The sequence below is a fragment of the Ictidomys tridecemlineatus genome, chromosome 12 (assembly GCF_052094955.1).
Source record: "Ictidomys tridecemlineatus isolate mIctTri1 chromosome 12, mIctTri1.hap1, whole genome shotgun sequence".
Taxonomy (NCBI): Eukaryota; Metazoa; Chordata; class Mammalia; order Rodentia; family Sciuridae; genus Ictidomys; species Ictidomys tridecemlineatus.
Window position 1 is genome coordinate 13,854,183 of NC_135488.1, and position 16,021 is coordinate 13,870,203.

Here is a 16,021-nt window from a genome sequence, read left to right on the forward strand (position 1 = left end):
CTAAAACTACAGTTTCCATACTGATAAAAAGTAACAAAGTAGCATATAGGAAAAGATGGATCTACCTCTTCCACTAAGTCTTATTACACCTGCATGTGATAGAAAGACCCTCAACGGCCATTTTGTGACCACGAGGGAGTCAGCCAGACAAGACTGACAGGCTGAGAGGGCTGCAATTTGCAGAGAGGAAAGATCAAAGCAAGTCTGGTTGCTGAGGATGTCCCTGAGTCCCCAAATGACCACTCTGCACTGCCTCACTTCAGGAATCGGTAAGTGAGAAAACAGTTCTCCTGCTGCTTACAAGAGCCAGCTAGGGCTTCCTGCTAAAACTCAAGGCCTCCCACCTAACGCCAAATGACCCCTGGACAAAGGGAGGAGAGAGTGGAGAGCCCTGAGGCTCAGGTGGTCACTAGGTGCTCTTTGCTGCATCATCAGAGTCCTGATGAGGGCAGCTGTAAAGTCTGCCGAGTCCTCTGGGTTGAGATGTCCATCCTGTGTTCCCTTAGAACCAGGGTCTTGTCTTTTATCCCACAGCACATACTTGATACCTTGCTGAGTTGGCAAGCCGTCAGGTACAGCCTGTGTCTTCTCTTGTAAAGCTGCTCTTTGGCAGGCTAGGAGCATCTTCTCCAGTGGTCTTGTGTGCATGGCTATGCCGGGTGAAGGCCGCTGTGACAACGGTGGGCTGTGGCAAGGTCTTCATTAGGCAGCTGTGTGCCCGGGATGATTCCTCCACGTCCTTGTCTCCAACAGAGTCCGCCCTCCTCGTGGGCCCATGGCAGTGAAACCAGGACGGCTCTGGCCACTCGTTACCTAGAGAGAACACTCAGTGCCCCACATGCGCTGGCTCTCTTTTCACATCAAGACTTGCTTCAAGGTCAGGGCAGCCGGTGGTGAGGGGAAGAATCACTTTCTTTTTCCATTGCTTTCAGATTTTTTTTTCTTTTTTTAAATAACAAGTATAAAAGAAAAAAGCAGATGCTCTTTTGTGAGGAATTTTCTCTCCAACACCTAGTATTTCCTTTTTCCCTAACTTCTTTCATGACAGAAGATATATGATTAAAAACATATTCTAGAAGGTTTCCTTTCAGGAAAAACAGATTCCTTGGGGTCAATTAACTCCACTGGAAGTGAGTGTCCTGGAGCACAGGTTGGTGACTTTCTCACCTGAACCCCAACTCCTGGCCATGGGAGTGGCAGATCCCAGGGAGCAGGCTGAGCAGGAACATACCTGACCTCTGACTCCTATTGACCCATACCTGAAGGTCAGGGACCACAGAGAGGGAAACAGAGGCTCAGAAAGCCAGGGTCCCTCTGAGATCACTTGAGGAGGGGCCACATTTCCTGAGACTGAGCAGGGGCTTTACAGACTTAGCCAGGTGGTCAGCCTCTGTGGTCTCTACCCCTCAACCCGCACTGTGCATCGCCTCACCACCCTTCAGTAGCTACTCAGTTGTTGCTTACAATACCACATTTCAGAGTAAGCGTCTATGGACATCACCTACCCTCCCGGCTCGGGTGCTGTACGGACATCACTTAATGGCCTTGCTGCTTGCCAACAATAAGCCCAAGAGAGTCAAGGTCAAAGGCCTGAGTTCAAATCCCACCTGGGTCATGTGTACCTTGATGGAGAGGTGTTAGGGCTCTGCCTGGTGGAAAACAAGGAGCTAACGACAGAAGTGGGGTCTGGAATGTGTACTCTTAAAAGGAAAACTTTAGACAAATTAAATTTAGCCAACTTCATTTCAGTAAAGAAAAAAATTCATGATAACTCTGCACCTCGTCTTTCAGAACACTCAGTGCCCCACATGCGTTTTACACCCAGGGAAGAAGTGACCTACAGGAACACCCTGATTGATTGTTGTCAGCATTTGCCTTATATGATGGTACCTGGGCAGCTCTCAGCCCCTGATTGGCTGGAGGTTTGGCCGCTGTGATTGGTTGAGACTCAGCTACTTGTTTGGCGAGTTTGCTTCCAGTTAGGTTACAGTCTGCTTACGCATCGAGTTAGGTTAAGTACACTGTCCACAGAGAAACGCTAAGCAAACCTAAGCTAGGTATGGAAGTGGTTTTAGGCTAAACGTTATTCAGGTTAACAGTACCAACGATACTTCTACCCAGTGTCTGTCTGCCAACTCCTCTTCCTCATCCAGAAGTTGCTCCAGCCCATACCGTGGAGTCCCTCATGGCTGAGGTACCCTCCCCATACAAGCACCCCCCAGCCTTAGAATATTGGGTGCCACCTTCATCAGGGCCACTGAGGCGGGCGTGATATGTTTTGCCTTCCTCAATGAGTTCTCAGGGAGTACGGGTTGAATGAACAAATTGATCTATAGTCAATTTAGCCAATTCAAAATCTCAATTGAATTTTTCTTTAAATATTTTTCCAGGATTGCATTTCTTTCTCCTTTTAAGATTGAAAAGAGGAAAGGGAGAATGGAAATAGGAGTCAAGGTGAAATAACCAATGACCTTCCAGCTCCGTTGCAGCTAGTGGCTGATTAACAGGGCAGGACTTTCCTGTGAGGCTCCAATGAAAGCCAAACAGGGAGATTGGAGGGCTGGCTCCAGAGGGCGGGCTGTCCTCTTGCCAGTTTATATCTCTGTATCATTGCACGAGCAACCATAAAGGGATTCTGGGGGAGCTTTCATTTTGGAGGGGCTACCCCTCCCCATCCATTCGAATGATTAATCAAACAGGTTTGATTCCTGTTTATACCCATGAAACACCACCAGCACCATCCCCTCCCCCCGAGCCAACAAATAGAACAAAAAACATTTTTAGGGAATACTGAAAAATATTTTATCAACACAAAAACCAACACAGCATGTGAGCTTCTAAATAAAAGGTTTGATTGGGTCTATGCTGACTGAGCACATTGTGTGTGTGTGCTGCCAAGCCCCAAAGATCAAAAGAGGAGTAAACACTGTGCTGACCCCGGGAGCTCTCAGTCCAGCCTTGTGCCCCCCCCCCGCCCCCAGGCACTATTCCCTGTGGGCTGGATGGCTGGTGCTCTAAGTGGCTGTCCCACGCATTGCAGGACACTGACTATCCTTGACCTACTCACTAGATAGATGCCAATAGTAATGTGCTTCCAGTCAGGACAACAAATATATCACCAGATGTCCCTTAGAGACAGAATGACCCCGACACAAAACCACTGGCCTAGGAGGAAGGCACCGTTGCAGGAGACCCAGCACACTGGATGTAGTGAGCACCCGGGGACACAGGGCGTGGGCGGGAACAGAGCAGGGAGTGCCTCTCTGGGTGGCCCTGGAGGCTCTACCAACCTCAACAGGAAGCAAAACCTAAGTGATAAGCCACCTCAGGGAATATGAAAAGAGCTGTCTCAGCACAGTTCGGCATTGGGCTCACTGCAGGTGACGCAGAGGCTGCCCCTTCAGAGATGCCCTGCGCCCCCACAGGCTCCGCCCTGTGTGTCATGTAAAGGCTGTAGCATGTTCTTGATCGGCAGGACCTTGGAGCCACATGTGAGACCAAGTGGATTTCATACAGCAAGTTGCCAACAAGTAAGGCATGTAGTGACTGGAAGGAGGCAAATCTAGAACTTTCTGTGGCTAGTTTACCAGAGTCTCCAGTTCCTCCTTGCCAATCTAATTATGCATCACAACTCCAGAGAGGCCCTGCAGGAGGGAGCCCAGATCAGAAGCCAGGTTTAAGGCAATGTCATGGACTGTCAGCCTGTGAGCCAGGTCCGCAGCACGTCAGCGTCCCTCCAGACAGAAGCTCAAGCAGGTGCTGGATGAACTGGATGAGCTCCCTGCCCGACCAACTGCAGACTCACAGGCTTGCCACCCACTGGGCCCTGCAGTGCAGCCAGCCCAGGGGACCTGGGGAAGGCAGGAGCAGTTGGTTCAAACACCGCTGGAGTCTACCTGGGCTTCCCCCTGCCTGGCCGGGCTGCCCTAACCACTGCCCTGAACAGAGCTGGCCTAGCCGCCGCCCTGACCCTGACAGCATGGCAGCCCCTTTCAGCACGGTAATGAGCCTTGCTGTTGGGCTTCGTCCAGCCTCATCTCCCTCTGCCCTTGGCCACTTGGTCAGCGGCAGTCAACCAAGCGGGAGTCGGGGTAACACCTGCTGCGATCGCCCAGCCAGAACGCGGGGCAGCTTTCTCACTGGCGAGAGCTGTGAACAGCTGCACCCCATTCCCCGTCTCTGGGGAGAGGTCAGCAGCGAAGAGTTTTCCAGATGGATGAGATGAGCAGCGCCTCCTGGAATGTGACCTCGGGCACCTGCTCCCGCCCCACAGAGGAACAGAAGCCAAGCCTGTCACGTCCTCCCAGCACCCCCGAGGGCTCAGGGGACCCCAGACTGGAGAGCCGACTCTGGCGGCCCCTTGCATGCTCTTTGCCTGGCAGCCTGTAGGTGAAGGACAAGGTCAAATCTGACCGCCTGGGGCTGCACCGCCCTAGTGAGAGGGCCTCCCTGAAGCCCCATTCCATCTGCAATGCCCACAGCTGACATAAGACAGGACTGCACCTGTGTTTACGTGGAAAGCCAACAGCTTGCCTTTGCTGAAAGTGATAAAGTGGGCAGAAACATGAACTTGAGGCCTCACCCGGGGCCCATGAGACGGGCATCATTCCAGATGCAGAGCCTGCCCCAGACACAGAGGCAGAAGACAGAACCAGAAACACAGCCTCAGACAAGGTGGCTGCACCTTGAAAAGTGGAGCTGGGGCTCCTACCTGAGCTCTCCTGGGTTCCAGTTCACTGACGTCATGTCATTACAGCAAATTTGCCCTTTTCGGGTGTCAGAGTTGGATGAGTTTAGGGGAAATGCAGGTAGTACTGTAAGCATCACAATCAAGGCTTCAAATGTCCTCAGGCCATGTCTGGTCAGGCCCTCCGCCTACATCTCTTTTCCTCTGTAGTTTTCCCTAATTGTCCTACAAATGGAGTCACGTGGTGTGTGCCCCTCGGAGTCTGGCTTCTCTTAGCCTCGTGCCTTTTATTGCTGGTGGTGTCTGATGATGTGGGTGTACCAGTGGGTCACCTTCCAGTTGAAGGACACTTGGGAGTGTTATCAGTGTGAGGCTGTTATGGACAGAGGTGCAATCAGCGTTTGCATACAGGTTTTTGCGTGGAAAAATGTTTTCATTTCTCCTGCAGAAGCATTTAGAAGTGTGACCCCTATTGTCAGAAACTACCCAAACGTCTTCCCACAATGGCAGTGCCATTTTGCCTTCCCACCAGCAACAGGTCAGGGTGGCAGTCACTCAGCACTTCACATTGTCTGTTGGCTGGTTGTGGTCTGGAGGTGTTTCTTGGTAGGGAGAATATTAGGCTTTAAGCCATTCTAATATACAGTGTGCATAATCACCTTAATTTGCATTTCCTTAATGATTCATAATATTGGAACATCTCTTCATGTTTTTATTTATGACCCATATATCTTATTTAATGAAGTATCAGCTGAGGCATTTCTGCCCATTTATTAAGTTGGGCTGTCTTGTTTTCCTGGTACGGCTGTGAGAGTTATATACATTATGGATACAACTCTTTTATCAGATCTGTATTGTGCAACTATTTTCCCCCAATTTGTGGCTTGTCGTGTCATTGCTTAGCAGTGTTTCTCAAAGAGCAGATGTTTTTAATTTGGATAAAATAACATTTTTACTAACTTTTTCCTTTATAGTTGGTGCTTTCTGTGTCTGAAGGAACCTTTGCCTTACCCAAGTTCATCAAGACTCTTTCTTACGTTTTTTTTCTAGAAGGTTTTCAGTTTTAGGTTTTAAGTTTAGGCCCTGATCCCTGCGTGTCCATTGCTATACAAGTTCTTAAAAACTTGGTAAGGGTCTTACGTACATAAATGTCTCATTGACCTGTATGTCTCTCCTTTCCCCAATACAGCACTGAATTGATTACTGTAGCTTTATAGCAGGTCTCGAAAATAGCTCCTGTACATCTAGTTCTTTTCCTTTTCGAGATTGCTTTGGCTGGTCTAGTACTTTTGCCTTGACAAATGTTTTAACTGACTTGTCAATGTCTGTACTAGGATCTAAATTTGAATGGTGTTGAATCTCGAGATCAATTTGATTTGAGCACCTTATTCTTCTAAAAGTAAATGGGTCGTTCTTTCAGGAAGATATCATAAAAGAAAGACCTCCTCCGCGACCCTCCCAGGCCCACAACATTCACGTAAGTGGCCTTAGCTGCAGCCACGTGCTGATGTGCAGGGGCCTGTGTGGAGCGGGCCCTGCAGTCGGCCTTTCCCCCTGCTGCCTGCAGTAAAGAAGAGGTGGAGTCAGATCTGACTCTGACACCTGACAAGGGAAAGGAGGGGGTTCCCAATCAATCTTGGGAAAGGAGGTGACATCCCAGGGTCCACAGGAGGGTGAGTGGGAGTTCACTGACGTGGAAGAGAGGAGGGAAGTACATTTTCCAAAGGCAATAGCAAGATCAGGTGGTGGGGACAGGAAGCTTGGTATGAGGTGGGAATGGGGGCTCGAACGCCAGGCGAAAGCCCAGGACTCTGACCTCTGGGTGTGGAAGCTGTGGGGCTTCGGAGTGGAAGGAAATGATCAGATCTGAGAAAGTCCCCCTTCTTGGCAGGCCAAAGATCCCCTGGAGCTCACCCTGTGGGTATGACAGTGAGCAAGCTTGAGTGGTCAGACCAGAAAGTTCCTAAAGGACAAGGCCACTCTCCTGGTAAGAGACAAGGGGTTACAGGAAGACCAGAGAGGCACAGGGAGACACGTCCATCTACTCCCTCACTCCCCCAGGCCCTGAAGAGCACCTGTACTCTGCAGGCACACTCACAGCCCCATGCCAAGGTCCAAAGTGACACACACAGCAATGTAACCTCAGCCTTCAAGGGTCTCATTAAGTAAGACCATGGGACCTGGACACTCTGAGTATTTATGGTCTGCCATTTGGGGGCAATATTTATCTTTAAAATGCAACCTTCCAAAAGACGGCTTTGCTTCTAAGATTATTTAAGGTTAATAATTTCTTGGCAACTCTGTACAAATCTGGTCAGTGCCTCATTGTGAAGTTTGGAAGAGAGACAGATGGAACAGTCAGCCAGAGCGCCAGTGACAGAGACATTTATTCCCTGGAAGGGGAAAAAAGGGCAGAAAGACATTTTTGTTTATTTTTACAAAATTTAGAGAACAAGAGTCTCCCCCAGCTGTCTCCACAAGATCAAACCAGCTGCAAATGGGAGTCGCTAGGTATCTGCCAACACTTGACCTCAAACTCCAATAGGCCCCATGGCCCTGCTTCTGTCTTTTCCTCCCTTTACATTTCAGGATGACAATTCCCTTTGTTTCTTGATGCTGTCTGTCCCTTCAATAAGCTCTCTGATTCATTTGCCAACTTCAAACTCCACTTCTAATCCAAGTCAGAACACAAGAGTCCACGACCCCTTCCCTTCTTCCTGGGCCATCTGGGCTCATTCAGAACACACACACACACACACACACACACACACACACGTGGTCTTGGGGTGACAGCTTAATCACAGGTCCTCAAGTTCCCCATGAGGATGTGGCCACAACAGTACCAGTCGGGGACCGCCAAACTGCACATAGACACACTCCCGCTTCTCTCGGGGTCCCCAGTTCTCCCTCCCCCTGCAGCTCCTGGGGCACTGGAAGCCTCACAGGGAGGTGGCACCTATGACTTCAGTGTCAGGTTTGGACAGGCCTCAGTGGAGACCAAATGGGCTTTTCTTAGGACCTGTGAGAAACCAGCAAGGACCACTGCTGGGTGCTGTCCACAAGTCACACCCTGCGGACTTCCATTGAACTAGAGCCACCGAATGGAAAATCTGCTTCCTTCCTCATTCACTAAAGAAAGACAATGAACAGAAGCATCCTGTTATGGGTAGTTCTCTCATCTTGTCCCCGAATTTCATGAGCTTTTCTAAGAAATATGGGCATAAGCAGCAGGTGCGAAAATTCCACACTGCTGGTTTACGTGGCCAGAGAAGGAGAGCTAAAGGGAGATGCCCCCTCTGGCCCATTTCCTCGTTCCTTATCACCCCAGGGGTACCACCAGGAGGGACTGTGTTTCCTCAGGCAGGAAGAACAGTTAACTCTTTCAATCTTGTAGAAAAAGAAAAAAACAAAACAAAACAAAAAACACCCACACAGTGGGGAAATTGTTCCCCACTGTGTGGGCGGTGGGGCCCCAAGAGCTGTTATCTGCAAAGGGCACTTCTGGGGGTTACCCAGCTGTCACCACTGTGTGGATTCCACCCGAAAACCTCAAGCCAAACAGTGGGGAATGAGCATCAAGAGGCAATTTTCCACTCCGCGAAAATGACTTGACTTCACAAAAATAAATTTAAAAGGCAGGATAATAAATGGCGCACAGTGGGATCTGGTATGAAATTCACTGTCAGTCACGGCTGACGCTCTTCTTGCTTCCTGTGTTTATGCTGTCTGAATATGACCATGGTGGCCTCACTTCCAGACCCCTCAGCACCCTACCTGCACCAGGTCTCAGGGTCTCAATGACACTCACACGATATCACCCCCACACACACACCTCTCTCTCTCTCTCTCTCTCTCTCTCTCTCTCTCTCTCTCTCTCTCACACACACACACACACACACACACACACACACACACTGCTGAACCAGGCAGACAGAACTGGAATAGCTGGTCTAGCAGGAGTTGCTGGTTTCTGGGGCAGAAGTGGGAGGAGGTATGTGTGCAAATGTGTGCAGGGGTTCCTACCCTGAACACTGTTCACTTTAACAAGGAAGATCGCACCCCTGCACATGCACAGGCATGCACAAGGCAGCCCTGGGGCTGCCACGCAAGGGCCCCTCTTGCTCTGGGGTAGCTCTGCCCCCACTCCACCCTACGTCTGTAGCAGCCTGAGGGTGCTGCCTGCTCATCAAGATCAAGATCAAGATTCTGGAGACTCTTTTCCCTCCTGTCACACTCAACTCCTTTAAGACCCCCAAATCCACTCCTCTGTAAAAGTTAGTTCTGTCATTCTAGAACCACATTTGCCTCCTCCCTTTTCCCCACCTCCACCTCCATCTATTCTAGAGGTCAATTGGGGTTGTTTCCATCATTACTCTTGGCCCTGGCCCTTTAGTTAGAACTTTGGAAACAGATCTGGCGATTCAAACCCCAAGTCCCAAACCTGTCTTCCAGAAGTAACCTTCCTCACACGAAGAAGACCTAGGAAGCTCTCAATCTCAGCATCTGGACTCTGGGTAAACATGACAAGGAAATGGGAACCATTTCTCAATAGCAACCATGAACCTTTGAGTGACCTGGAACTCTGTAAGCATGAGGCACAACGCCATTTTAAGAAGTAATCAAAAGGAAAACAGCGTGGCTACTCCTCAAAAGACTAAACTTAGAAATACCCTAGGATCCCGAATCCCACTCTGGTATCAGTGAAAAGAGGGACTCAAACAGGTATTTCCACACCCATGTTCACAGTGGCCAAATGGCAGGAATAACCCAAGCACCCACTGATGGATGAATGAGAAAACAAACACGGTACATACGTACAATGGAATTCACTCACCTTCAAAAGGAAGAAGATTCTCACACATGCTAAGACACGGTCAGGTCTTGAAGACACTATGCTAACTGAAACAAGCTAACGAACTTGGACAAATACTTATGATTCCATCCATGTGAGGTGCCTAGGGTAGGTGAATTCACAGAGATAGAAAGTAGAATATGGTGGCAGGGAATGAGAAGACAGAGAAAAGGGAAAGGGGACATTGAGTTATAGTTTGGTACGACAAAAAAAAAAAATTCTGGAAATGAATAATGGTGTTGATTACACAAAAATGTGAATGTACTTTTTTGCCACTGAAGTATAATACTTAAAAATGGTTAAAATTATGCTATGGTTTCAATGTGCCCCTTTCAAGATTTGGATGTTGAAACTTAATGGCCAATGTTAGTATTAAGAGGCAGGGTCTTTAAGAGGTGATTAGCCCTTGAGGGTTCATCCATATGAATGGGATTAAGGACCTTATATAAAAAAAAACTTGCACTATTGTTGGGCTATCTTGTTCTTCCTCCTTCTGTCATGTGAGGACACCATGTTGCTCCCTCCAGAGAATGTGCCATCTTGGAAGTCTGCCATCTTGGAAGTCCGCCATCTTGGAAGTAAGGAGCAGCCCTCACTACACTCTGAATCTGCCTGAACCTTAACCTTGGCTTCCCCAGAACTGTGGGAAATACTTTTCTCTTTATAAATTACCCTATCTATAGCATTTTGCTATAGCAGCATAAACAGACTAAGACAAATGTTAAGCTTATTTTGCCAAAAACAAACAAAATAAGAGAAGTTTCAGTAAATACAAAAAAGTGAAGGAGACTTGAAAAGAAGGGACTTAACTAGAAACTCTCATCCTTCATCTTCTTCTTCCTGAATGAGGGGAGAAGTAGGTGGCAGGCTCACATCAGAGGGCCAGAAGAGCCACTACCAGGCAACAGTGGCCTGCAGGCTTCTGAGAGAAAAGGCCAATTCCTCATATACCCACAAAGAAAAGGTGGGACAAAGGACATGGAGAAGGAAGGGCAGATGGCACAGGCCTGACCCACAGATGGCTCTTCAGGGACACCTCCACAAGTGACATCAATTCCTGGCAATTGAGGCGTTCCCAAAGGTGGGTTTCCTCCCCACCACAAACTCACAGATGCCTCAAGACTTCCTGGAGTTTTAAAATAAGAATTCTTTCTACTTCAGAAACAATTTTCGGAGAACACATCCTTTGGTAATAAATGCCCTCCGTGTCTCCATAGTATTGAGGATGTCAGTCCTCAGACAGGTCAAGGGCTCAGTAGCCCTCTGCATCGTGGCTTGTGTGCGTCAGACAGCTTTGCTTTGACAGAAGCCCAGCCAAGCTCCAAAGTCATCTCTGAGCTACTACAATCACTTTCTACTCATTTTTTTCTCTTCCCAAAGCCCTCCGACTCATGCAGGTGACACAGCTGCCTTTGTGACTGCTCACTCTAGAGGAAGAGGGTGGTTGGAGACCACTTCCTCTAAGGAGCCTTGGCTCATTTACCTCCCATGTGTCCTCTCGAGTCCTCCCGTGTGCCTGCTCTGCTTCCCTGACGAATAAGCAGCTTGCAGCAAGAACGGTGTCTCAAGTTCTCACCAGTGCTCCAGATAGCCTCTGGCATTCATTCAGCCTGGGTGGCAGACTGCACCTTCCACAGGGGCCACTGGTCCCTCCTGCCCCACATGCTCCAAAGTCATCGGCTCCCTTAGCTAAGAGGAATGGTCTCCACTTCCTCTCTTAGAATACAGGCAGTGGGGGGCAGGGGCTACAGCTCCAACCAATGCAATAAGGTGATGCTTTGCGACTTCTCAGACTGGGTCACAGAAAAGAGGCAGCTTCCACCTGCCCCTCTCTCTTTCTGGGACACTCAGAGACAGTCAACCACTGTGCCGTGAGGAAGCCAGGCCAGCCCATGCGGAGAGCAGCAGAGGCCCAGCCATAGCCAGCGTCTCCCACCAGGCACGTGAGTGAACCAGACTTTGGATAACAGGGTTCTCCGCCCTCCAGCCTCCAGCAGAGGCTCCAGACTGTGAGGCGGGGTGAGCCACCTCTAGGGCGCGTCAGACCTTGGGCCACAGAGCACACGAGCATGACACAAGCTTAGTGACCAGGCAGTCACAGCGACAGGAGCAGGCTCCATGACTTTAGCCACAAGAGGAGCAATTCCAAAGCCCTAAGCTCTCTGAAAAATGGCTTGTCAGCTGTCACCAGCTCCTTCACTATAAGGCAGAGGCTTGACATGGTGGGCCTCGGGGCCACTGTCCTCCCATGCCTGCCACTAAGATGGCCAACACTTTCAGAGTCATACCACCTGCATTCAGGCCTTCCGGGAGCCTGACACAGCCTCAGAGCTTTTTCTATAATATACACTTTCCACCACAGCCCCCAGGATAGGTACATCCAGGTAAGAAGTAAGAGAGGATCAGAGAGGGTAGGGAATTTGCCCAAGACAAACTGGAGAGCAGATTGTAGAGCCTAAGACAAGACAGACAGGCAAATGTCCAAAAACACTCGGCTGGTGAGAGGCAGAGCGCACGGGGCGAACCCGGGTAATACTGACCCCCTTGACAGCCAGTGGCTGTTGGCCAACTGATTTCTTGACAGAGTGTCATGAAGGAAATGCCTCAAACCAGGGAGGTTGACGCACACACCAGGGACCAACCTGAGGACTCAGAATTGAAATTTCCCTCCGTGTTCCCAAGTCTGAAGTCTGAAGCAACATCAGGACCCCAAAGTTGGGCAGGGAAGTGCCCACAGGGCCCTGAGGGCTGCACACCTTCCCCTGCTCACAAGAGCCGACTCTTGGCTCCTGCAGGCCACGGCTCACAATGTCCACTTCTCTGTGCAGCCTTCTGACCACTGTCTCCCCACCACATTGCTCAATGAGGTCATGCTGCTCTGGGGAAAGAGGAACCAAAGCAGAAGGTCCATGACAACTTGGCAACACCCGGGCAGCATGCTCCTTCCAGTACTCAGCAGCACCTCCAGCCCCAGGAGGAGGCAGAGGCAGCCACGCCCAGTGGAGGGCAAGGAGGCAGTCTCCCTTCCGAGGGAAGACCAGGTTCAGCCCAGGCAGGCGTCTCCACCACGCACAGGGAGCTGGTGGCAACATGAATGACTTCAGGCCTCCCCTCTGGGTTCTGGAGGGGAGACAAATCTCTGCCATTGGCCTAGTCGTGACAAGAGCAGGGACAAAGGTCCCAGGCAGCCTGCCCCTCTCCAGCTTTGCCCTGCTCTGCCATCTTACCCAATCCTAAATCGCAGGGACCAAAGACCTTCAGCCTGGCAAAGTGCGAACGAGAAGGCTTTATTCCCAACCCACCTATAGACTGAGTTTCCACACAGCCACGACTCTCCACAGAGCCACAGGAAAGCAACCCTAGGCATCTCGGGAAGGAGCCCGGTCTCGAGTGCCATCTTGGCTTTCTTAGAGGAGGGGCACCTTTGGCTCCTGCCTTGAAACGGGCTGCTCCCTTCCTTGACCTGCAGGACGCATGTGACAGAGAAAAACGGAGCCCAAGAAAAATCAGCCTCTCCTGCCCTCTCCCTCTCCCCGCCCCCTCACCTTTCTCATTCTGGAGCAGTCCACATTTAGAACACTCTAGAAAAAGAGCCTCTTGACAGTTGCTGAGAGAACACTTCAAACCCCTCGCCCCAGAATGACACACCAGGTATCCCATCAGCTTTGGGGTCCTGCGTCCACGCCACATTTGCTCAAGCACCTTCTCCCCACAGCAGCCTGGCTATGTGACAGGGAATGGCAGGCCTCTGCAGGACAATGTGCTCCCACAGGTGCAGGGATCGTGCACACAGCAGACCTAGAAACACAGGTAACTGAGGGCGCCGGACACACTACCCTAAGAGGTGGCACCTTGGAGAAGATAACAGAAGAGGAAGGTTGCTCTCACGTTCCCACCCTTCCCCTGAAGCAGGTGGTAAAGCATCTTGGATGGGGCCCTGCTAGGACCTGGCAGAGCATCTGGATGTCTGAAGACACAGGAACAGGGAAGAAACTGAGCAAACAGGAAGCCAAGGTGCCCTGTTATTACCATCAGATCACACCCCTTTCCAACGTTGTCCCCACTTCCTTATGAAGGCTCCTGCATCATCCATGAAGTAACCTGGTAGGCCCCCTCTCATTACCTGTCTGCCATTGTGTGGCTCAGCCATGAGCCTAGTGATGGGTAGGGGAAGACATTTCTTTGCCCCTGCACAGTCATGAGCTTCTCTGAGGCAGCTTCTTCCTCAGGCCCTGGAAATGTCTGACATGAACACTTTTCCTCCCACGCACTCATCCCAGGAGTCCAAGGCCAGGCCGGCCCTCTGCCTTCTCATATCTGCACAGAGCTAGGGTCTGTCTCTCTGAGTCTCAGTGATTATCTGATTCCACATTTAAATTGAAACCATGCATACAGTTTGTTACAGGCATTTTAGGAGGTGAACTTGTAACCCTCTGGGTTGTTTGTGGAAAGTTTGTGACAATGTCCCTTGAGCCCTAAGCCTTTACCCAAAGGTGATTCTTGGGGAGGCCATGCGCACAGTTTGTCAGCACTGCCTGTCGCCCTTCACTGGGGTTGGCTCTTACTTTAATTCAGTGTATAATACATGCTGATGCTTGCAAACAGGAAAGAGTTCATTCTAGAATGCCCGTTTGTGGTAGGAGAGGGCATTAGATAGTACAAGCATTTTCATAAACTTGATGCAGTTGAGACCAAAGTAGAAATCCTGCAGCAAGATGAAAATGGAGGCTTTTTGCCACTGCCAGATGTGGCAAGACAAGAGGAAGAGGCCCCGTGGGGACGGGGCAGGGGCTCGCCTGGCCTGGCCTGGCCTGGCCTCACACGCAGGGCACCTCTGATTTTGGTTATTACTCTTAGGCAGGTGACATTACTCAGAAACCACTTCTGTGTCCCTGCTGTGGAGTTTCCCATTTTTGTGTTTTAACAGAAATGTTCCACCTACCACCAGTTTTGCATAGAGTCCTTATTCTTCTGAATAGCAATTTGCTCTTACCAATTAAGCACCTAGGACAATTTCATCGGTGCCATTAACATCATGGAAGAGCAGCCACCAAAAATAAACTCATAAACCCTAGGACTGGAACAAATTAAAAGCTCCAAACTAGTAAGCACATTTCTTTATAAATAAATAAATAAATAAATAAATAAATAAATAAATAAATAAATAAAGCTTTACCTGTGGCTATAGCGAATGGTGATGGTCAACCCAAGCTGTAATGAAGAAGAGAAAGAAGCATAAATTAGTTGATATCAAGGACAGGTTGATTCACAAGAAAATTAACTCAATACAGTCAGATATTTCTTAAAAGATTCCTAAAATGCTCTGTTGCTAATACTTCATAAGTAGCACATTTAATGATAGATCTTTAGTTTCGACTTTGCTTTTAAGTGATCATTGTGTTTTGAAAAGGTTTTAAAGAAGCCTAAAATATTTCCTTATGGGTTAAAAAGAAGGTGTCCTTCATCAGGAAAGACGTCCCGAACGGGCCTCTTTCAGCTCTGCGTCAGCAGTGGAAGGACTGGAGGCAGCCTGTGGCTAACTGCAAGGTTTACATTGGGACAGCAAAGCCACCAGGGGACCCCTCACTGCCTCCTAGCCCCAGGAACATCAGTGGGGTCCAGGCCACCAAGGAGATGGGCCCCCTGGGAAAGGTCCAACTCAAGACCCAGCCCTGGGCGCAACAAAAAAAACTGAGCCTGAAATGCTCAGGTGACGTCAAGAGCCCGTGCAGGCCACTGCAGAACACAGCAGCAACTGCAGGCTGAGGTGAAGCTGTGACTTCCTCTTTTCTCTGTAGGGAGGGTCATGGAAACCTCCTAAGCAAATGTGGGGGGTCAAATGCTAAAGCCTGGGCCACAGCTAGTTCACACAAGGTGGACGATAGATTCTGAGACTTTGAGCCTCAATTTCCCCATCTGTACAATGACCAAATAATTAACTTCTCACAAGAAATGTAAGCATGAAGCAACTTTTCTGCATTGGTGTGTGTGTGTGTGTGTGTGTGTGTGTGTGTGTGTGTGCACGCGCCAATCCCCAACAGATAAGGAAAACTCTACAAATATTTATTTAGCTATTGCTATTAGCACAATATATAGGCAAAACTTTAATTATGAAATGCCGCAGTCCAGCTGCAGCAAAATAACCAGGGGGTGACGAATAACTTGTGTACGTTGATACAGCAGGAGTGGGAGCTGTTTATTATAGGACAGGAAGGGTATATATACATTCCACACAGCTTATCTTAATTAACATAAACTAGATACAGCAGTCAACCAATAAGGAATCTCCACACTTAATGGCTCGCTGGAGTTGCTTCACAAACCACTCCCTCTGGCAAAATGCCAGGCGCCATCCTGACTTGTTTACAGACTCTAACAATGAAAATGTTTCAAAATTTAATTATTCCACTTGTTTTTAGAACTTTGAAAGTATTTCACCATGGAACAAGCGATCATCACTGCCCAACAAGCTTTATTCACAT

The 16,021-nt window shown here is 49.3% G+C and overlaps 1 protein-coding gene across 2 annotated transcripts in view; it reads right to left on the reverse strand.

Annotated features, from left to right (window-relative positions):
• The window catches only part of LOC144369054 (acyl-coenzyme A oxidase-like protein), a 250,112-nt gene that overhangs the window by 130,410 nt on the left and 103,681 nt on the right, over positions 1-16,021 (reverse strand). For both annotated transcript variants that reach the window (XM_078028126.1, XM_078028127.1), the window contains exon 10: positions 14,716-14,750. In XM_078028126.1, coding sequence (XP_077884252.1) covers positions 14,716-14,750 — 35 coding nt within the window. The remainder of the gene's footprint in view (positions 1-14,715; positions 14,751-16,021) is intronic.